The 24,130-nt window shown below is 48.2% G+C and overlaps 2 protein-coding genes across 6 annotated transcripts in view; both read right to left on the bottom strand.

Annotated features, from left to right (window-relative positions):
- Positions 1-744: 744 nt before the first annotated feature.
- Positions 745-12,296, bottom strand: LOC135825551 (mRNA turnover protein 4 homolog). Its single transcript, XM_065338165.1, has 9 exons — positions 12,091-12,296; positions 11,902-11,960; positions 11,030-11,136; positions 9,831-9,921; positions 5,372-5,430; positions 3,813-3,889; positions 3,224-3,298; positions 2,224-2,300; positions 745-1,255 (listed from the first exon to the last, which is right to left on the bottom strand). The coding sequence occupies exons 1-9, from the start codon at positions 12,116-12,118 to the stop codon at positions 1,103-1,105; spliced, it is 726 nt and encodes a 241-aa protein (XP_065194237.1). The 5' UTR covers positions 12,119-12,296; the 3' UTR covers positions 745-1,102.
- Positions 12,297-13,443: 1,147 nt separating this feature from the next.
- Positions 13,444-24,130, bottom strand: part of LOC135825855 (multiple C2 and transmembrane domain-containing protein 2-like) — a 31,963-nt gene continuing 21,276 nt past the window's right edge. For 4 of the 5 annotated variants that reach the window (XM_065338490.1, XM_065338488.1, XM_065338486.1 and 1 more), the window contains 8 exons: positions 24,117-24,130; positions 23,534-23,653; positions 22,463-22,600; positions 21,920-21,952; positions 19,759-19,868; positions 19,021-19,130; positions 15,998-16,095; positions 13,444-15,020 (listed from right to left, as the gene is read on the bottom strand). The exon at positions 24,117-24,130 is cut by the window's right edge and continues 61 nt beyond it. In XM_065338490.1, coding sequence (XP_065194562.1) covers positions 14,949-15,020; positions 15,998-16,095; positions 19,021-19,130; positions 19,759-19,868; positions 21,920-21,952; positions 22,463-22,600; positions 23,534-23,653; positions 24,117-24,130 — 695 coding nt within the window. In that variant the 3' untranslated portion in view covers positions 13,444-14,948. The remainder of the gene's footprint in view (positions 15,021-15,997; positions 16,096-19,020; positions 19,131-19,758; positions 19,869-21,919; positions 21,953-22,462; positions 22,601-23,533; positions 23,654-24,116) is intronic. The other variant, XM_065338487.1, reaches the window with a different exon arrangement.

Raw genomic sequence — 24,130 nt, 5'->3', positions numbered from 1 at the left:
TCTCGGATCAAAAACAACGGTGCCCAGCCTCGAGACCGGCCTTGCGCTGGTGTGGAGTGTACGCATGACATCAGAAAGATCCGATTACACTGTACCATGATTACGCTCGACCAAGAAGACCCTATGCATAGCTGGATCAGGTGTTGCACACTGTGGGGGGGGGGGGGGGGGGGGTAAATTATGTACTCATGGTAAGAGCATTGCAACTGTGTTGCTGCATGTAGATGTGTAGGACATCGATGTCCTCTGTCATACAATGTCATGGCTGCTTTCATTCGGGCGCTGGCTATTCTATGAGTGCAACATTGCAGATGGTGGTGCGGCAGGAGTATTACTCTTGTAGGACAGTAGATGGTGTTGTGGATGAGTGGGTAAAGAGTGTTGGCAAGTTATGAACGAAGCTAGGCCCAAAGAACACCATGCTGCCTCCCCGTTACACACCATTGGACGCCCATCGCCAGAGGCGATGATAGCGATGCTACAGCAGAAGCCATAGCAGCTTGTGCTGGGATTGCACCATTCAACAGCTTCACACACACACACACACACGCACACACACACGACAGTAAAGTCACTTGCGGTACACAACCAACCGGCAATGTTGTTGCAATAGCTCTCTTCAATCTTCTTCTTCTTCCTCACCACTGTTTCTACACCTACATGTAGACAAGCATGCACATGTCATGTTGTATACGCCACACATCGCGCGTGAAAACACAGCAGGTTAGCCAGGCAGGTACCAGCTCTGTTATTCACTCCACCAGTGCGCAAGGCAGTGTGTAGAGTAGTAAGTTTACTACTTAGAACTGTTGTTGCAGCAGCAGCAGCAGCAGTGACTGAAGAATAGTGTCTCTTCTCTCAACAACTCCACGTACACAATAGTCTTTATCTAGGTTAAATAGGGAGAGGTCAAGAAATCAGAATCACGCCACTCTAACATCCTGCCCACATTCAGCCACAACTCCTGGGCGCGAGGGACATCCGAGAGTCGGAACTGAAGAAAGTAGTTATGTACACGAGTTGGCGGGGGAGAGAGTGAGACCGAGAGAGATAGAGAGAGAGAGAGAGTGCGCGCGACTGACGACCGAACATCTCCAGCTCCTCAGCCCATATCCTCATCCTCTTCGTCATCTCCATCCGCGTCATCGTCCGCTCCCTCTGCTACGGCGTCGGAAAGCTGCTCAAAGGTGCCAGACGATGCCCAGACGCACAGCAAGTTGACTTTGAACATGGCCATCTGGTGGCCAAAGAGTTTCTGGTTACAACAAGAAACACATGTGCGCACACGTACACAATCAGAAAAAATGATCAGTATACGGACTTAACCCGTTTTCCCCAAAAATATCCGGATAGGCGAGGGAACCGGATAATCGAACACACATACTGTATGTATGCATGGCACATGCTGTAAATCGGTAACCAACGATTTTCGTCCGGACGGCGAGGGATCCGGATAAAAGAGGACCGGATAAGCGAGGTCTGACTGTAACTGTTACAATTAGTTACAGCATCCACAGGAACCACTCGTAGTAACCACGGTTACGACTATGTCACTGGATCACCTGCCAGGATGGGGGTGGGTGGGAGAGCTGGGGAAGGGCAGGGGAAAGGACAGAGGAGGGGAGAGGGGCAGGGAAGAGAGAGAAGAGGGGCAAAAGAAGGGAAGAAGAACAGGGCAAAGAGAGAGGAAAGAGAGAGAGAGAGAGAGAGAGAGAGAGAGAGAGAGAGAGAGAGAGAGAGAGAGAGAGAGAGAGAGAGAGAGAGAGAGAGAGAGAGAGAGAGAGAGAGAGAGAGAGAGAGAGAGAGAGAGCTACAGTCCATTCAGAAAAAGATGGGCTCTGGCGAGCTCCCGTATTTGGCGATTTTTCGTGATTTCATTGTACACAGTGCAGTGCTGCGAAATTTGAACTTTGAAAAAGAGTCCAAAAAGGGTACCTGAACTGGGGTTCGAACCCCACAATGCACTGTTGCAGGCAGGGTCAAACGGCCTGGATTTTGATGGTTTTTTCCAATTCAATGCTTCTGGGGCAAAACCTGGCCGATATCCTATTCTTGTTATGGCTTGCTTTTTGGACAAATAGACATCAGAAACATAATTGGAAGAGGATTCCATAGGGGATTGCAGAAAAAAATTCTAAAAAAACTCAAAGTTTGACCCATTTATGGCCAAAAGCTAGAAGTCCATCTTTTTCTGAATGGACTGTAGAGGCTTGCATTTCTTACCAAGATACGGCCCTGCTCCGGTGTGAGCGTGTCGCCTTTCTTGCATATTGTGTACTCAGAGAGTAGGGTTATCACTCCTGTACATACATACACACACGCATAAGGTTTGTGCACAAAATGAAAGGTCTCATGCATGCAATGTTACACACAACGGGAAGAGAGTCAAGAAAGCGCAGCGTAGCTGTGGCTCTGGGCATCACACAAACCGGTAAGTATGTAATCAAGCACGCTCGGGAGGTGATGATGGCTGAATCTTGCCCTCGCCTAGCGCCTGCAGACCGAGGGCCGTATTTGACAGACAGAGCGCTACATATGGCATAGAGTGTGCTTGATTCGATATCTTTCAACACGAAGCAAATATGTGTTAGGAACAGCCAAAGGCCGAAAGGCTGAATTATTCCCCAAAATGAATTCAATCATGCATGATGGCCTGATTGTGGCCGCAGCAGGAAGGTCGTTTCTTGGCCATAACATAGGCAATGATCGTGTGTCATGTGTGCACGAGCAGCAAGAGTACATAACCCCCAAGAATGTACAACTGCCTGTACCAGCTCTATACAGTGCTGCGACTAGGCAAAGCCGATTTTGCCAGCGAAACGTCGATATTTTTGCCGCAATATTTCGCTGGCTCGTCGTCAATATTTTGCTCCCTTTTTGCTCCAAGGCGAGGCCAAATTTGTGTCACGTGTGGGAAACCTTGTCGTTGGCAAAGATGAGAAAATATGAGCCACGTGTTTGCAAACATGAACCAAAATGAGTCACGTGCACCGTATAAGTGTGAAATCTCCCAATTTCCAGCCAACATACCAATATTTTGCTCCGTTTTGCCAGCAAATTCTATTGTCAAAATTCTTCGAGATTTTGCTAGCAGAATTGCTGGCAAAATCGGGCCATGTCTACAGTGGGGGTAGTACTCAGTCATGCATCACTTGCAGGATGGCAGGAGGCAAAGTGAAGGGGGTCACTAGGTTACTGGGGGCTAGCCAGGACAGCTCTGTACCTTTCTTGAGTGCTGTGGGTAGACCCAGCTGTCTGAACTGTGGTTCCATGGAGTGACTGAACTGATCAAGAGGTCCTACACACCAACAACACAAACACAACACACAACAAGACACACACATGCCATTATCATCGGAGAAACAACCAAGATCGTCTGAAGCATGCAACTCAGTTTTTTTTCAACCAGTTGTAAACAAATCTCTCTCTCTCTCTCTCTCTCTCTCTCTCTCTCTCTCTCTCTGTCTGTCTGTCTGTCTCTCTGCTGTGTGACAAGCAAGTAGAACAAGCCAATATCATGCAGAGTGGCCCCAATGCTAAAACTCCATATGTCATATAGCATTGGGCAACAAGAAGTGCCAAAGCACCTGGGACGAGTGGCAATTTTCGCACAAGTGGATAAAAGCTGTACATACATACAGAGCACACACACACGCACACGCGCACACACACACACACATGTACACACACACACACACACACGCACACACACACACACACACACACACACACACACCACTAGCACACCCCACGGACACGCCACGGCCACACACCATGAAATCCAGCATTCAGGCCCTATCAAAACTACTCACCTTCACACAACTCCACCGTTTCTGTAGCCACAAAGCCTGGCTTGGCTTCACTTCTGCCACTGAACGTCTGAAAGAACCTTCATAACACACACAGGCACGCACACAAGCACACACACACCTTGACCTTTGACGCCCATCGCCGGAGGCGATGATAGCAATGCTATGGCAGAAGCCATAGCAACTTGTGCTGGGATTGCACCATTCAACAGCTTGCAAGGTTGAAGAATTGACCGTCACTATTCAGCCTGGTCTACACCATACAGCTATTTGAAGTGAGTTTTTTTTGGCCAGTGAATCCCTTTTTTTGGTCTTTTTTTCTTTCTTTTTTGGTCTTTTTTTCTTTTCTTTTTTTTCCGCACACACATCTCACCACATACTCCGGCATGCACTGGCTGTTGGTAACCACCCAGGAGAATGAAAGAAAAGTCAGGAAGAGTCTGAGAAAGAGAAGAAAGACGTGTGTGACCATAATCGTCGGGAATCGAACCCGCAATCTATCGATTGGAAATCGCTGCACATACCACTGCACCATATGGGACACACACACACGCACACACGCACACATGTACACACACACACACACACACACACACACACACACACACACACACACACACACACACACACACACACACACGTACGCAAGCAGACACACATACACACACATACACATGCAAACACACACAGGCACACCTCAGTTCCTCTCAGCCGCGTACTGACCAGCCTAACCTGACTTCCGGACAGCCATTCGTCAGGCAGATTTACTCCAGTAGCAACACACAAAGAGAAAAAATAGCAGGTGTTCCATGAGGCTTCTTCCTGCGAGGGTCTACCACCACAGTATGTGTACACTCTATATTACATTGCCCGCTACTTTTCGTACTTTGAGCACTCTGGCGCTAGAGCAACGAGCTTTCTTAAAATGTCTGAGGGGGCCTCCTTTGCACCATGGCTGGTAGCTCGGCCTATTTAGCTCGTAGCTGTACTGATGAGGCCTCTATGGCCGAAACAGCTTGCTGTCTACAGCATGGGGAACTCTACATTACATGTATCACAATGAGGCGTACATTTCACCTGGGCTGGTGCAGAGTGGTTACTACATGATACATTTCACCTGAGCTGGTGCAGAGTGGTTACTACATGCGCAGTACTGTGAAACATCCGCTTAAAAAGAACACTGATACTTGTATTAAAACTGGTTCAGGAATTTCGGAGTCCTTATTTTTTTATATTTTTTTTACAAAGACCACTTAAATGCCAAACATGAGATGCAGCTAGGGGAAGCACGCACAACCTGAATCGTATTGCTGATGATGATGGTGAAGAATAGCTTGAGATTTGTAGTTTTTCTGTCCCTGATAAGCTTGCTGTCTCCAAGAAAGTTATTTAACTGATATTTAAAGACGAACTTTTGTTCTAGAAGAAGTGGTATTCCATTGGATAAATTACAGTGTATTTCACTGGGTGTAAAAAGAGGATAAGAACTCTCATCATTGCGAACAAACACCATTGGTCCGTTGTTGTTCATCCTGAAGAGACTCGACTGTGTATTAACTTACGACACGACTTCGTCGCGCTCCTTGTTTGTAAAGAGAAGACCGACGTTGCCCCGTAGTTTCTACACAACACCAGCGTGGGGAGGCAGAAGAAGAGACACACAATGTCACGAGAATAAACGCTGGGAACGGTGTTGCAAACAGGACTCAGGGCTGCTGTATTAAAAACACATTATGTTCCGTATCAGCTTAAGGCACTCAAGGATGCACTGTGTGTGAAGGAAATGCTGGTCAACTATTATATTAATATTATTAACCTTTTGAGCACGACGCTACCTGAATGCCGCCCCACGTCAACACCTGCAAAAATCGCGTTTTTCCTATGAAAGTAGTAGCTGTTCAAGGATCGATAACGTTACCTTTCTTTGGACGAATTCCACGATCTTGAGCTTCCTGCAAAGGTCTTGAGGCGAGGAACAAAATAGTTCCAAGCTCAGCTCGGAGCGACACCAAAAGCCCATGCTACAGTCTGGCAAACTTCACGCACGCGCTCGACTTGAGCACGGCCAGGGGATCAAATCCTCAGCTGCCATTTCACTCTCCTTGCTCGTATCGAGCTCAAATTTTTTTGAGGACTCCCCAGATCCGCTGCCATCATTTGAATCTAGTTTCCATGGCAGCAGATAGCGCGAAAATGATCGAAAATGGAAAATACGCGTTCTGCAGAGTTCGCAAAAAAATCGATTTGAATTTGCCGTGTCGAGTTGCATATCTCAACAACCCGGGGTCGTATCGCTTCGGCGATTGTTTCTATCGCAAGCTGAGAGTTTTCTCTTGCAGATACATATTTCGATCGTGAGAATCGGCCAAGAATTGACCGAGTTACGATAGTTTGAACTCACGCGGTTCATGCAAATCGCGTTTGTACGCTATGTACACTCACGACGTAATAATACGTCATGCGTGGGTGCAGTGACACTGTACGTGACGTATTAATACGTCATGCGTGCTCAAAGGGTTAAAGTCTACATTACACCTGAAAACCGTCATTTCCCCGACACCGGCATTTTAGTACGCCTAAAATGATACAGTGTAGCCAGCATGCAGGTATAGAGAGCTGCGTGGGAACGTCTGTGCTGCATATAGTCCATCGGCCAAATCTCAGAAAGGGCCTCTTTCGGCGAAGGTGATGCACTGAAGCTCCAACTAAACGCCCTTTGGCACACTAGCTCATGAGACCCCATAGAATACGAATCCGTTTGTTGGACGTTGCCAATCCAGTCCAGGATAGTCGAACTGGGTCGAATACCTTCTTCCGATTTTCGTAATTTCGTCCACCATTACATCTTTCTCATCGACTTTTTTTCGCTTGGCGAATGTTCTTGAGCCGCTGAGCAGAATCTACGCACGCTCGAACACTTGAAATGCCTGCATGTTGACGGTTCGCAAGATTCTAGCGAGCTTGGTGGAAATCTATTATTTATTTTGACATTTTTGGGGGAATCTGAATTAGAACGGTAGAAGCTCATTCGGAGAAGACGGCGTGTCGCCGCTGTCGGATTGTCGCTACTGTGTTTCAGACGTATTTGCTTGAACGTGCTATTGAGGATGGACAGAAGATGAGGTGACGGCTTTCTTGAACACGGACGTTTTGTCTACATTGAAGCTGAAACATCTCATCTGGCGTCTAGAACGCAATTATTATGAGTTGTGAGTGCCAGCTGAGCTGAACACAAGCTGGACACCATTCGTCAGCTGGGAATTTGCATCGAAGCTCTTGATAGCCACGATACGCATAATTATACAGAGGTAACCTTGTTTGACTCAATACGCATGCAGGTGATACCACTAGTGGCACTACAATGTAAATGGTGCAAAATTGATGCAACAGCGAATATGTACTTCGTACAATCACGAACAATTGTAAGGCAAGTGTTCATGCCTGTCATAGAAGAATTTCAGCCCGGAAGTCTTGTTGTCATGGTCATAAATAATACAGGACTTGAGTTGGCTCTGGACATATGTGAGACTCAATTGCATCCACAAGGCCGTAGATGCATCATGTAAGCACACAATGCTGTACAGTATAAGTAGTAGTCGACATGTGGTGCCTTCCTGCTGCACATGCACATGCGGCAAGTTGGCAACGACACATGACCTATCTGCACCGCACAGCGTGAGCTTAGAATGGAATATTGCAGACATAGTGCTATTTGTGTTCCGATATCATTAAGCCGGTATACATGTACTACTAGTATCCTTATACATGTACCTGGTCACTCGATAGGCGATGCCGACTGTACTAATCTTATCCATATTACCCGATAGGCTACTAGTATAGCACACTGCGTCAGATCACTATGCAACAAAACAATTAAGAGCTTTGGAGCGAATATACACTGAAGCAAAGTAGGTTTCAACGGTACAGCACTAGTCACGATGAGGGGAGTTATGAGGATGGTTAGGCCGTGACACATAGATGATGATTGTTAATGATTCATGCACAGTGGAAAATTACCACCAATGGCGATGATATTGCTTTCACAACAATGACATCAGTAGGAGCAGTGACACAACCTTACTGCTCCAAGTAGGATTTACAAGCGAGTGAAGGGAGAGCAGACCGGGTCTAAGCAAGGAAGTAATCGGCATCAGAGGTGAGCTTGCACATCAGAAAACAGATGATGATCACCAAACACAGAGAAATTGGCTATGTGTATGTTTGTGTCGCTGTGTGCGTTTGTGTGTATGCGTGCACATCTGTGTGTGAGAGAGAGAGGCAGACAGACAGATAGCATATGGTGGGAGAGATCAAGGTCTGACCTCAGAGTTAAATGCTGACGGTGTGGAATAGCAACAGTGCGAAATCGGGCAGGGTGGGTAATGGCCCACACTGGAGCCGAGTAAGAGCGCCAGTGGTTGAGGGCTAGCACAGGAGTAGCAGCAGCTCCAGCCTAGGAAGATCAGCTTCTGGATGAAAATCTCCCGGACACAGTAGGTACCAAGCTTCACTAGCAGATTGCCGACAGGGGTGCACGGCGAGCACCCGTACATCCCTCAAGCCACCAGAGCCGCAGTACTTGGACACGATCCAGGTGCTTACCCGCCAACAATGCTGAGAAGGCACTGGAGCCATACAGGAACTTATGATCGAGCATGACCACAGACTTGAAATACAGGGTCCGGCGTTGAATACTGAGACAGCGAGGTCTCCTCCACAGAACACCACTCAGCCCCACCATTGCATTATTTTCGCTTTTTCATGATTTTTACAATTGTGTTAGAGCACACAGCACTCGATGCAACATTTACCAGTGACTAAATAACTCCGCGTCTCCGACCATAACTGCAGCGTTCCCGTGAGCCTGTTGGATTTCCGTCAGCCTGTTGAGATTATCTTCATCTCGTCACATGTGAGCCTGTGTGTTTCATCCGTATCGTGGCACAATGACACAGACACGATTTCCAACTCAGGCCGGTTCCGTTGCTCGAAGGGTTGGCGGTAAGGATTGCTACGCCGTCTGTGGCTGCATGGGAACTTGGCGAGTCGTCGTCTTTCTCCATAAATCCTGATCGTCACGCGAACAACAGCCACTATTGCCTAAAAACTACGACACAACAGTATCAAGCTCGCCCCAGCAGAAGGACACGAATGACGAGCGCTAAGACGGAGAAAGAGAGACAGGGTTAGCGAGAGCTGACTAGTACTATAGTGCAGGTACGCTGTCATCTCCTGAGGTGGTGGGCGAAGTGAAACGAAGGAAGATAGAACTTATTAGAAGGCATACGGAGGCACCAAAACCTATTGCCTGTCACATACTAAGTGCCATTTAGGGTTGACAGCTGTCAGCTGACAGCCTCAAAAATTTGAAAATCTGCTCAAAAAACTCTCGATCAGAACTCTGCGCACTCTCAAATGGAGCGCACAGTAAAAAACTCGGCGACGAAGAACGCTTCGTATCGACGCCCTGGACTGAATTCGGCACGTCCAACAAACGGAATAGTGTTCTCTGATATATTCTCTACGTGCTGGGTATGGTCGCGTTTAGTTGGAAGCTCAGTGCATCACCACTTTCGATTTTGAGACTTGGCCGATGGACTAATAGCCCTACACTCAGACGTCTCTTATCCGGGCACCTTGGGACCGGGCACTGCCCGTATCTCAGATTTGCCCGTATCTCAGGGTAACTCATCTACCATGTATCACATCATTTTGTTGAAGAAGTTTATTTGGTGCATATTGCACATGTTCAGGATGCAAAAGAATCCATTGATAAAAGTGTGGTGATGACACAGGTTGGCAGTGACAAACAAGCACATGCGCATACAAAAAAAAGTTCAAACCCCCCAATTTCGAAGCATTTTTGACATAGGAACTCAAGCTGAAAGTGCCCGGTAGAGAGAAGTGCCCGTATCTGAGGCGTCCGGATAAGAGATGTTTGAGTGTACACATCTGTGCGTTTCTCCCACATAACGTGTTGTACCGGTACACAGAACAGCAAGACATCGTTGAGCCGCTCACCCTCGCTAATCTGTGAAGCTCTGGCTGGTGTTCATCGGATGGTGACTTGCCCATTGCTGATGCCATTACCTTGTTCTTGCCAAAGAAGAATCTAAACACACACAAATACACACACGCAAACACGCACGCGCACACACACACACACACACACACAGGAAGTGAGGCGACATGATTATTCCAATTGTTGGGAGCATTCGCCTCATCTCCTCCATGTTTTGAGCGAAGAGTTACACAGCATATACAAAACAATTGACAACAAAGCAAAAAAAGTACAGTGCAAAACAGCCTGGAGAAAACCTTGCCCACACAAATCTCTTCAGTTCTTCCAGAAGCTGGTCATGTGGGTCTCCACTTTGGGCAAGGAGAGGAAAGGATTCAATAGGAATACACGCCCGCCCCCTCCCCCACACCATGTACCACGTATACGCCCGCCGCAAGAGAAGCACGCAAATCTGCAACTGCACTTGACCACCACAGCCACCTCAGACCTCAGACATGCGCATCGCGGATGTGATGATAGTGAACAGCTATGTTAAACATAGCAACTTGTGCTGGGATTACACCATTCAGCAGCTTGCAAGGCCGATGAATTGACCGCCACTCATTTTAGCCTGGTCTACACCACACGGCTGGTTGAAGTGGCCTTTTCTGGCCAGTGAATCTCAATTTTCATTTTTTTCATTCTTTCTTCATTTTTTGACACACACACACACACACAGCACATCACATACTCCGGCATGCACTGGCTGTTGGTAACCACCCAGGAGAATGAAAGAAGAGCTAGGAGAATGAGAAAGAGAAGAAAGACGTGCGTGACCATAATCGTCGGGAATTTAACCCGCAACCTCTCGATTGGAAATCGACTGCACATACACACATACACACACACCCACACATGGACACACACTCACGTTTACACACTTACGTTTTCATATGCACACACACCATGTACCGTGTACCGTGTATACGCCTGTCACTTTGATAGAAGCAGACACTAGATGCACTGGCACCTTGAAGTGAAATTAGAGTTACTTTACCAACCAGCCTCGGCTACTGAGTACTGGGAACCCAGAGCCGACAGACATACCAACACCCTCAGCCATGAAAGCCACTATAGTAACGACACACTGGATTGTGGAGCCGAAACTTGCCTAACTTCCAACCCCCCCCCCCCCCCCCACACACACACAGGTACACACCTGCTATGCTGTTTCCAGTTGGAGCGCAGTTCCTTCAGAATGTTATTACGCATGTTCTCAACGGAGAAAACAAACGCATATGCGTAGTCATCCGCACATGTTTTTATCTAAACGAAAGACCAGGAGGGAAAACGAACGAGAGAGAAAAACAAGGGTGAAAATAGACTTTTCAGAAGGCTTGTTAGTACATAGTGGATAGACAACGCGTGTGTGTGTGTGTGTGTGTGTGTGTGTGTGTGTGTGTGTGTGTGAGAGAGAGAGAGAGAGAGAGAGAGAGAGAGAGAGAGAGAGAGAGAGAGAGAGAGAGAGAGAGAGAGAGAGAGAGAGAGAGAGAGAGAGAGAGAGAGAGAGAGAGAGAGAGAACATATACGTATGCATGTGAATGTGTAAGTGCAAGGGTGCGCACACCAGAAAGTTTTTGCGTGTGCGTGCGTGCGTGCGCGTGCGTGTGTGTGTGTGGTGTGTGAATTCAGGACCGTGCTTGTGCAGCAATATCTATGTACAACATACTCAGACACATATTGGTATGGTCTAAGGGCATGTTGGGAGCTGCATACTGCCCTGGAGAACCCTTACAAGAATCATATGCTCGCTGTGGATGCACGCGAACACTGGAAACCAAGGAAACGTTAATCAAAGCTGAGTCAAGAAATATCAGAAATATTACACATCTCAGTATCGTGATCACAATCCAAACATCTTGGCTTCTCTTGAACTGCTCCGTTGCCCAGCGTCCTACTCACATGGACTGACCACGCAGCTAATGAACTACATGTAGATGCTAACATCGTTATCATCAGTGCAGTGGAAGACCATGAATAGTGTACCATGTACCACTCAATAAAATCAATAAACTATTTTGGAGGACGTACTTCATCATGAAGCTTCTTCTTCAGCTCGAAACCTTTACTGCGCGTCTTCGTCAGGGCAACTGTGAACAGTGAATTACAGGAAGCATGAACATAACGCAACGCAGTGAAACAAGCAGAAGATCGACCGTGAAGAATGTCGACAAATTTGACAAAAGAGAAAATCTGCACTCTCTGAGAAACTGCACATACCGACTTTATTTCTCTTCGATTTGGGCATCGTGAACAACGAAGGGAACGGCGACGGCTCTCCACAAAGATCTACTCGGGCACCGTTTGCTTCCAATGCTCTATCGGCTTTCAATAGCTCGAGCTCATTCGTGACAATAAAGAAGCTAAAATTTGTTTGATAGGCAAGGAACGCTGAAGTTTGAATCCCCACAATCACAATAGAACTTTTGTAGAAGTCCAGAAAAGTAAAAGCGTGGTCCGAAACCCCCCGATCTCGCAAAGTTTGAGCAGCTCTCGGCTTGGGATTGCTCAGAAACTCATTTTGGATTGTATGCGCCTGCTCAGAGGGATCTCAGAAAAAGTAAAAAGTTGCCATGGAGATAGATAGATGAAAAAAAGAAAAAAGAAAAAAAAGATAGATAGGTACGCGTGTTTTTTCTCAGGAAGTCGTATATATTTTTTTCTTTTTCTTTTTTTTCCCCCGATGCAATTATTAATTTTGAATCCTGAGAATACGATGAAAGTAGGGAATGATTCAAGACACTTTCCAAAGTGGGATCATTCCCATTTTTTGACACAACGGGCATGAAGGATAGCTCTTCCACTTGCAACAATTCATTTGGACGCAGCTTGCCTAGAAGTGGCTGAAAAAACGTCATTTTACAACCAAAGAAAGCCAAATCACCTCGTACTACACGTAGATCTACGTACACATTATGTACAATCATACATGGTAGTACATCTACCACGTGAACGTCTAGACCTGACTTGTGAAAAAAACTTGTTTTGCTCTTGACTACAAATTTGTAGCTAGCTGGATGAATTAAAATTAATATTTTGTGTGTTTCGGGTTTCATGGCTATGATTATGGGGATACAATGTAAACCAATAATAGATGTGTCTTTCACAGGCAAAGGCCCAACCACATGTACAACGGAGGATTCATTGCACACTAGCAAAATTCTGGGATTGATAGCTTACCGCGTACCGGATAGCTTACTGGACCTTATCAATATCATGACAGTTTCAACTTTCAACTTTCAACCCGGAATATTTGAGAGAGAAAACGGTTCCGTTTTCGATAAGCACTTTATCACGTGACTGTCATTCAAGCTCCCTGCACTGAAAGAACAAGCAACAGTCTACACTCTAGCTCTATAGAGCCATGGCAAGGCTCAGGCCTACACATAGCCAGTAGCTGCATCATCGGCACACCATAAGAAAAATAATTACCAGTACAGTTCCAGATGCTGCAAGACTGCACAGCATCACACGCAAGCACACATACACAAACGCACACACCGACGCAGTAAGCTTCAAGCAGGCATAGGGGCATACTGTGACACAGCACACGATCATCAGACTCTGCACTGGTTTAATTTTTGGTTAAAATCCATTTTAAAAGTATCATAAAAATGATGCTTAAACGGGTACGGCTCACTACATGCATATGCATACAACACAAGGACAAGGCGATCCTGAGTCTTGACAGTCACGCAAAGCCATTGCAGACCAGCACACACGCGTGTGTACTACACTAATAGTCATATACTATGCAGGCGTCAGCGGAACCACGCCGAGCGGCCGAGCGGCGGCGTGCATGCATCAGCAACAACATGAAAACGACGGCGTCGATTCAACGGGCGAAAAGCCACAAGGGGAAACGTCCCAGAAAGCATCTCCCAGTGCCGACAAACACGGGCAGCAGAGAACATGGAAATGCTCAGCGAAAATACACAAAAATTGTCAAGCAGCCATGACAAGTCAATGGCCGAAAGGCTGGGTTAGGAAAACGAGTCGAAAACTGACTCTGTGCTTAGAAAAGCGAATTGAAAACTGAAAATGTGGCTAGGAAAACGAGACGAAACTGAAAACACTTTTTTTATAATAGGACGGTGAGTAGAGAGTTGGAAATACGTTTACGCAGCTAAAGCGCGTGATTGATTCACTGTACAGAGCAGGGAAACGCCATTCATCAAAACAATTACGAGACTCGCAGCATGGATAAAACATGGATAAAAATGACACTGTGCGAGGGTGGGGGGGGGGGGGGTTATCGTGCAAAATACGGTAAAAGCATTGATCAAGACGGGTAGGCAGCAAGACACTGATGCGACCCAGCGCATGGCAAGTAGTACAAGACATGTTGATGACAAACTACAAATTTTAGCAGCCCACAACCTACTCAGAAACACACACACACACACACACACACACACGCGCGCGCGCGCGCGCACACACACACACACAGTGTACATTGAACATAAACAGTGGCTTCACTAATACATGCTGCACACGGATCGGCGAGAGAATCAAGCTCAAGGGACTGGACAAGACTCTTGATTGCCAGTACGATTGACGCTATTTACCAAACATACGGCGGGCCAGAGACAGATATCAACAGGTTTGCAGCAGCGAGCAGGCAGACGCAATGTAGAGCGCAGCGACGGCATGCTGATTTCTAACGAGAGCAAGCGTGTACGCTTGCATAGTCCGGCGTACAGTGATAGAGACGCCTGCACGGTGGAGACGCTGGCGTCTCCTTTTTTCCAGCACAATGATAAAGGGATTGTGTACGTGGCACCAGCCATGCTATCATCTAGGCCAGTTCTCACAGGCACCGTCCGACATGCCGGCACATTACCAACACCACCGAATACCCACTGGTTGTATCTGTTACACCGCCGTGGATGAGTGCAACACCAAGTGACAGCACTTCACTGTACATAGGTGCACCACGCACGGCATGTATAGGTACCGGGCAGGATTGGGGCCCAGCTCTCCAGCTCCCTCAGCAGCAGTAACAGCAACCGCTGCAGTAGGTGGGCAGGCTGCACGGACATGACTGCTACTGCAGTTTATGGAAGAGAATGCTGAGATTAGCGCTTCTTCTTTTTCTTCTGAGACTTTTGCTGCGTGTTCACCGCAGCTGTGACAACAGATCGCTCCACCTGAAGAATAGACGAGGGAGAGAGAGAGAGAGAGAGAGAGAGAGAGAGAGAGAGAGAGAGAGAGAGAGAGAGAGAGAGAGAGAGAGAGAGAGAGAGAGAGAGAGAGAGAGAGAGAGAGAGAGAGAGAGAGAGAGAGAGAGAGAGAGAGAGAGAGAGAGAGAGAGAGAGAGAGAGAGAGAGGGAGAGAGGGAGGAGGGAGGGAGGGAGGGAGGAGGGAGGGAGGGAGGAGGAGGGAGGAGGGAGGGAGGGAGGGAGGGAGAGAGGAGGGAGGGAGGGAGGGAGGGAGAGAAGAGGGAGGGAGAGAGGAGGGAGGGAGGGAGGGAGGGAGAGAGAGAGAGAGAGAGAGAGAGAGAGAGAGAGAGAGAGAGAGAGAGAGAGAGAGAGAGAGAGAGAGAGAGAGGGAGAGAGAGAGAGAGAGAGAGAGAGAGAGAGAGACGGAGACAGAGACCGAGAGAAACCAATAATTCAAATTGCAATCCAAATACAAATTCGGATACGTGAGACTCGGCTACACTGATTTTCCGCATCTGCATCCACATACCAACACCCTCAAGGATCAAGGAGTTGGATGAAAAGAACACATAACATGATTCCATTTACGTGAGAAATGAGACGAAATAGATATGTGACGTGCAACATTCCGACTCTTGTCTTCTGAGCACGCCCTACGCTAGGGCTGCAACGGGTAGGGGTTTGGCCGGGTAATGAGTTCGGGTATTTCTATCCGGTCAGCACGGGTACCCCATCGGGTATTTTTGGACATCTTATTTGTACAGTGAGTGTGCAGTTGTGCTACATAGAAACTGTACAGTAAGCACATAGTCGTGCTTTTTACATGCACCCTTGGGAAAATACCGTACTCAAACTACCCTATCTGGTTCTCAGGAGCAAACTGCTACGCGAATACCCGTTCTAATTACGGGTAGCACGGTTACCCTACTCTACTCGATGACATCCTTTAATCTACGCTAACTAACCAACTCCGGGTCCGATGGCGTCCGTGAAAGGAAGTCCAGAAGCTCGTTGTTTGGAATGAAGTTGGGTTTACGCAGGCGTTTAGTGAACTTGTTGATGCCTGAACGTAACAACCCAGACAAACAAAAGAAGAAGAAAACAAAGCAAGAGATACTTGTACCGCAGTGACGCACATAAAGGCCCATGCGCTTATGAGTGAGTTTTTTTGCGTTATTTGCTATTTTTGCGGGTTGTTTTGCCCCACACATAGGGGCATGCGCTTGAGTTGCCAGTGTACCGGTTCCATGCATAATTATGCACACAGTGCAATACCGCAATGCACATTGAACGATGTGAATATGGCGTTTTTGTGGTGTCTGTTTGTCGAGGGATGGGCTGCATTTAGGTTCACTTATAAGCCCATGCACCTATTTGTGAGGGTGCGCTTATGCCCGGGTATAGGCACATGCTCTTATACGCGCGTCACTACGCTACACTCGCGCGTCACTACGCTACACTGGAACTCGTTTAGTCTGCACAATACTGTAAGAGTTGAATCACTAACGGGGCACACCGTCTAACGTTTTAACGCGAAAAAATCCTTCGCTAGCTCAAGAAACGTTAGACGTATGTTATTCCTTCTCTCCTCTGTACTAGAGAAATAGAAGACAGGTGCGTGATGGCTGGGTCGGTAAACTGTGTGCCCGCCAAGCAGGATATTATCGCAAATCGTCACACTTTCAACTCTTACAGTACTCTTGATAAGATGCACACTGTGCTCATGCCGAGTCTTGGAAGTAGTTAGCCCTGTAGCAATGGTTACACCAGAAGCAATGGGCAGGCTGGCAGTATGCACACGTTGCTCATGCCGAGTCTCAGAAGTACAGTGTAACCTGTCTAAGACGACCGCTCAAGGGACCTTCAACACGTGGTCTCTGCCACCAGGTGGTCGCCTTATCCAGGGCCATTTGACTGGAAATAGCATCCCTTGGTCCTGGTTTCAGTGGTCTTTTAGGACAGGTGGTCGCCTTATCCGAGTGGTCGTCTTGACAGGTTTTACTGTAGTTTGCCCGGGAGCAATGGGCAGGCTGACAGTACGTACACAGCGGGAGCAATGGGCAGGCTGACAGTATGTACACAGCGGGAGCAATGGGCAGGCTGAAAGTATGTACACAGCGGGAGCAATGGGCAGGCTGACAGTATGTACACAGCGGGAGCAATGGGCAGGCTGACAGTATGTACACAGTGGGAGCAATGGGCAGGCTGACAGTATGTACACAGCGGGAGCAATGGGCAGGCTGACAGTATGTACACAGTGGGAGCAATGGGCAGGCTGACAGTATGTACACAGTGGGAGCAATGGGCAGGCTGACAGTATGTACACAGTGGGAGCAATGGGCAGGCTGACAGTATGTACACAGCGGGAGCAATGGGCAGGCTGACAGTATGTACACAGCAGGAGCAATGGGCAGGCTGACAGTATGTACACAGTGGGAGCAATGGGCAGGCTGACAGTATGTACACAGTGGGAGCAATGGGCAGGCTGACAGTATGTACACAGGGGGAGCAATGGGCAGGCTGACAGTATGTACACAGCAGGAGCAATGGGCAGGCTGACAGTATGTACACAGCGGGAGCAATGGGCAGGCTGACAGTATGTACACAGTGGGAGCAATGGGCAGGCTGACAGTATGTACACAGTGGGAGCAATGGGCAGGCTGACAGTATGTACACAGTGGGAGCAATGGGCAGGCTGACAGTATGTACACAGTGGGAGCAATGGGCGGGCTGACAGTATGTACACAGCGGGAGCAATGGGCAGGCTGACAGTATGTACACAGTGGTGGTACACGGCCGTACGCAAAACCAGAGAATCAATGCACAAACAACAAGTGACCTTCACGCTTTGCTGGCACGTCTGGCGAAGGTACGTACAGTACTTGCAACGATTCGCTTCACATCCGCAGCACTCATACGAAACAATCCAGGGGTCGGATTTCACTCGCCACCACGGTACAATGAAGTACAGTCAGACCTTGCTTATGTGGTTCTCTTTTATCCGGATCCCTCGCCATCTGGAAGAAAATCGTTGGTTACAGATTTACACCATATGTCACGCATACATACAGTATGTGTGTTCGATTATCCGGTTCTCTCGCCTATCCGGATATTTTTTTGTGGAAAACAGATGTGTGCGGTTAAGCGAGGTCTGACTGTAGCTTGATGATGCCATGGTCCTACTCTACCCTCACTTACCCCATAACAGTACACGATATCGCAGTGGAATCACACACACACACACACACACACACACACACACACACACACACACACACACACACACACACACACACACACACACACACACACACACACACACACACACACACACACACACACACACACACACACACACACACACACACACACACACACACACACACACACACACACACACACACACACACACACACACACACACACACACACACACACACACACACACACACACACACACACACACACACACACACACACACACACACACACACACACACACACACACACACACACACACACACACACACACACACACACACACACACACACACACACACACACACACACACACACACACACACACACACACACACACACACACACACACACACACACACACACACACACACACACACACACACACACACACACACACACACACACACACACACACACACACACACACACACACACACACACACACACACACACACACACACACACACACACACACACACACACACACACACACACACACACACACACACACACACACACACACACACACACACACACACACACACACACACACACACACACACACACACACACACACACACACACACACACACACACACACACACACACACACACACACACACACACACACACACACACACACACACACACACACACACACACACACACACACACACACACACACACACACACACAGACACACACACACACACACACACACACTTACCCCAAAGTAGCACAAGATATCGCAGCGGGATCAGATAGGTGACAACCATCGCAATGGTTAGCACGGCCATTGCCAGCCACGACTGGAACGGTATCGTCCAGTTCACAGTGCTGCGCACACACACAGGTAAGCGTCGACACACGCCCATGCACACACATACACGGCACGTACGCACACACGCACGCAGAGGAACACGGGTGTCAGAATGGAATACATGGATACTATCCACCACTGTAACTAGATACTTTATAGTATAATACAGTTAGAAAGTGCAACAACTAGATACAAAACTGACAGCGTACTGAGACATTCGACGTCCTGACACCTAGCTCCAACACATCTCCGTAGCGCTAACCGACAGCCTTCCAACTCGGAAGGTTCAAGGTTAAGGTGGATAGTGGTGGACGGTTACTCTGAACTCGTATCCATATGTTCTTTTCCCTTCTCATTAAATTATTGGCTCAACATCCGAGTTTTAGAATGGAATAGTATAATACACTCAGTTTTGCAAATAATGACCTTAGGTAAAACAACAACTCACGAATAACGGCACAATCTTCAGACCAAGTGATCATTTTAAAAGACATACTTTCGCCTTCACGAACAATGACAACTCGCGAAAAACGACACTTTTCCCATCCACGATCCAGGGTTGACTGTAGCTCTGGGGAAAAGCTCGACAACCAAAATAGTCAACAGAACATTATCGAACACACGGTGCCCGAGACTCCAGCTTACTTTTTCACCCGTTCTCCCAAACCAGCGACCATATCCAAGCCGTTCTGCACCGTCAGACATATGTTATACAGATCTTGTAAGCGCTGCCGCAAACCTTTCTTGTCCTGAATCTGAAAAATTGGAACGTGCATGTGTGCACGTGGCAAGAACAACGGACGTAATAACACACACACGCACGCACGCACACACATACACACAGATATGTAGACAGAGTACACACAAGCAAAGACACGCACACACGTACAGGCACAGCTAAGCAGATGTACGCAAAACACACAGAGAACAAACAGACAGACGTACGCGGCAAATGAGCCATCTCGAAAAGTACTATCGGTATTTTCAAAGTCCTACGGCACAGCGTACAGCAACAGCCGCGCTAGCAGCAGCACCAGCAACAGGAGCAACCGCACCAGCAACAGCAGCAACAGCAGCAGCAGCAGCAGCAGCAGCAACGGCAACAGCAGCAGCAGCAGCATTAGCAACAGCAGCATCAACAGCAGCATTAGCAACAGCAGCAGCAGCAGCAGCAACAGCAAGGTCAAAAGCTGCAAAAGGACAAGAAAGCAGCTTGGAGCAAGCCCAGCAACAGTAGTGAGCACACAGCCGCACTTGCAATACGTACTCATGAGCCGACGTTGTGTAGAGCAGAGCAGACGAACGCCACAGTGACATGCAAATATCCATAGATACATGCAGATTATACACGGCCACGGGACCGGCATACAGCCATGCAGCCATGCAACATGCAGCCATGGGACATGCAGCCATGCAACATGCAGCCATGGGACATGTTCGCATACAGGTATGCACAAGCCGGTGGAGGGCGGGCATGCAATATATGCATCAGACGGATATGGGCACGTGAACACACGGACGTGTACAGAGGAATCGTCCGGTAGATAACGGATAGCCGAGGCAGGTACATTCCAACAGACAGACAGACAAACAAGCAGACGTGCATGGCAGAGTACAACAAGCAAGCAAACAATATGCCACCGTCATGAAATCACCCATTCACAATACACCACCGACATGGAATCACCACCAACATGGAACCACCCATTCATAATACATCACCGGCACGGAATCACCCATTCACCATTCACACGTGTCTGGCTGTGCACTCCACGCAACTGCAGACATTTTCACACCCCACCCCTCACATCATTACGCGGACTTGTGTACACACACGAAAGAGGTGATTATTTTTCTCTCTCACATTGGTATCACCAAGCTAGCTTGAAAGAGGCTATGTCACCGCCACCCACACTCCACCGCTCACACCATTGCACAGACTTGTGTTCATACATAAAAGCGGCTACTGGCATGTGTACCTCAGTTCCTGCAAGCTCAGTGACTGACAATGTAGCAATCATAGTCCCCAACAGTCCCACTCAGAAAAACCAAGCTACAGTCAGACCTCGCGTAACCGCACGCATCCGTTTCCAGAAAATATCCGGATAGGCGAGGGAACCGGACAATCGAACACACATACTGTATGTGTGCATGGCATATGCTGTAAATCGGTAACCAACGATTTTCTTCCGGATGGCGAGGGATGCGGATAAACGAGGACTGGATAAGCGAGGTCTGACTGACTGTACTCCAAAGACGCTCAGCTACAGTACCGTTGGGTGGCAAAGAACAGCATGGCCGGGTGGGGATCAGCGTCGTAACCTAGGCCATTCTGATTCTTCTTGCACTGCAGTCTACGTGCATTTGTGTCACCGTGTATATATTCGTATGCTGTGCTTGGTGAACTCCCAGCATGTTCATTCTTTGGTGCCAACAGACATAGTACTGTAAAATCCAGACAACAGAAGCTACAGAAAGGCAAATAGCAACCACTGACACGTGAGCATGTAATGTCAGTGTAATATCAGCGAGCGTGTACTGTCAGTGACCAGTGACACATGAGCATGTACTGTCGTGGACATGGAAATCCAGTCGAATGATGCGGGGCCGGCGCCCTTAGTGTGTACAGAACGTCGTTGCATGCACAGTGCACGTGTTGATCGCACGCGTACTCACGGCTGCATGGCCAGCGCCGCACTGGGGCCGCTTGACCTCCAACAACCGGATTTCCATGTCCACGACAGTAACATGATGTACAGGTAAGAGTGTAAATCCAGGCAAGATAGCAGCTGCACAGCCAACTCACAACATGATCCTCGTCGTCATCACTAGATACCGTCTGTGTACGCACATGGGCAAAGGAAACAAAACAGATTTAGATCACAATGATAACACCTCTATAAGAATAACTCATGGTGTAAGACTCAGAGTACAAAAAAGGATGCAATAAGTAGAGGATGAATAATTCGTTGTAACTCCCATCTCTGAATACAGTAGGACTCTTCAAGACATGTTGACTCCAAGACAGGTGGTCTCCAAGACAGGTGCACTCCCAAGACCGGTTGACTCCCAAGGCAGGTGCACTCCCAACACAGATGGACTCCCAAGACAGGTCATCTCCAAGACAGGCGATCTCCCCAGACAGGTGGACTCTCAAGACAGGTGGACTCTCCAAGACAGGTGGACTCTCCAAGACAGGTGGACTCTCCAAGACAGGTGGACTCTCCAAGACAGGTGGACTCTCCAAGACAGGTGGACTCTCCAAGACAGGTGGACTCTCCAAGACAGGTGGACTCCCAAAACAGGTGGACTCTCAAGATAGGGTCTAACTTTACACCATTGCACTTACATCTTCGGAGGAGACTTGATAGGGACTGGTCTGGTTGGTAGCTCCAACATTGTTACGGAAGTATTGCACCATGAAGACTGACAGCAAGAAGGCGAAAACCATCCACAAGTCGAACGTCAACACCACGGCCACGAAAATCTGAACGTGAACAGTACAGACATACACACACACACACGCACGCACACACGTGTGCACGTCAGCACACGCGTGTACGAATGCACGTCAACACACGCGTGTACGAATGCACGTCAACACACGCGTGTACGATTGCACGTCAACACACACGTGTACGAATGCACGTCAACACACACGTGTACGAATGCACGTCAACACACACGTGTACGGGTGCACGTCAACATACACGTGTACGGGTGCACGTCAACACACGCGTGTACGAGTGCATGTGAACACACGCGGGTATGGATGCACGTCAACACACACGTGTACGAATGCACGCGAGCACGCACACAAGAGAAGGAAACAGAAGATGAAAAAAGAAGATGACTGCAGAGCTGTGTTCACGCGTGTACGCCTGAAACCACACGTCTGTGTGTATTTCGCTGGCTTTTGGGGTGTTATGCCATGTACATGGAAATGTACGGACATGGAAATACACGTACCAGCATACACACCAGACTTGCGTACACTAAGCTGTGGACTAGATGTACACTAAACATAATGTGTTTATGGCAATGGCGGTGGTATGACTGTGACTGTCTGCATACACACCAGACTTGCGTACACTGAGCTGTGGAGTGGATTTACACTGACGACGGCCGTTCATGCCAATACCAAAACTACGCATATCGTAATCTTGAACCGTACTGCAGCCATGCAGCCCTGGTGTATGGCTTGGAAGCACCGAGTATAGAGTACTAAGTCTGTCTTTCACTATGTTCAGTGCACTGCGCTGCACGTGACCTTTGCTGCTATGAGACCAGCAGCTCCCCAGAGACTGTTTCACTCTCCCCTCCCTCCCCCCCCCCCCCCCCCCACACACACACATGGCACAATTCATCATCCGCGCCGCCGCATGCACACACAGGGACACCGTTCCTGCCAGGCACATACCAGGAACGCGAAGGACGTCTGCAGCTTGTGCTTCCAGAGGAAGAGGGAGTTGATGAACTCCACAAACGCACTCACCGTGCGTACGAGGGACATGACACGCGTGATGTTGGCACTCAACACCTGTTGTGATCACAACATCACCAGGGAGGGGGAAGGGGGAGGGGAGAGAACACAGCAAAGAAAAAGAACAGGCAACACACAGGCATTGCCAGTAGTCAAACCAAATCTACAAAGAGAAGCGAGCTGAGAAAATGCAAGAGAATGCAATTCAGCAAAAACAACAATACACACACACACACACACACACACACACGTACACACACATGCACACACGTACACACACACGCATCTAAAGAGATTTTGAGATTTCGTAACCATACGAGATGCTTTGTATGCTGTGGCAAAAGAGTGGCACGCACACGCATGCACACACTCACGCACACACACACACACACACACACACACACACACACACACACACACACACACACACACACACACACGCACACAGACACACGGCTCTGGGCAAGGAAATACGGACACAAGTAAACAGCGAAGCAAGTCGGCGGCAGCTGCTACCTACCTGTCGACTAAACT

This window comes from Sycon ciliatum, chromosome 10 (assembly GCF_964019385.1).
Source record: "Sycon ciliatum chromosome 10, ocSycCili1.1, whole genome shotgun sequence".
In the NCBI taxonomy this organism is placed as follows: Eukaryota; Metazoa; Porifera; class Calcarea; order Leucosolenida; family Sycettidae; genus Sycon; species Sycon ciliatum.
This window is presented reverse-complemented; position numbering and strand designations above follow the sequence as displayed.

Coding starts and splice junctions, on each gene's coding strand:
- LOC135825551 (XM_065338165.1), bottom strand. CDS start 12,118: ATGCCCAAATCGAAGAGAAATAAAGTCG. Junction 2,301..3,223: donor ACCCACAGCACTCAAGAAAG/GTACAGAGCTGT, acceptor ATGTATGTACAG/GAGTGATAACCCTACTCTCT. Junction 1,256..2,223: donor CGGAGCAGGGCCGTATCTTG/GTAAGAAATGCA, acceptor TGTTGTAACCAG/AAACTCTTTGGCCACCAGAT.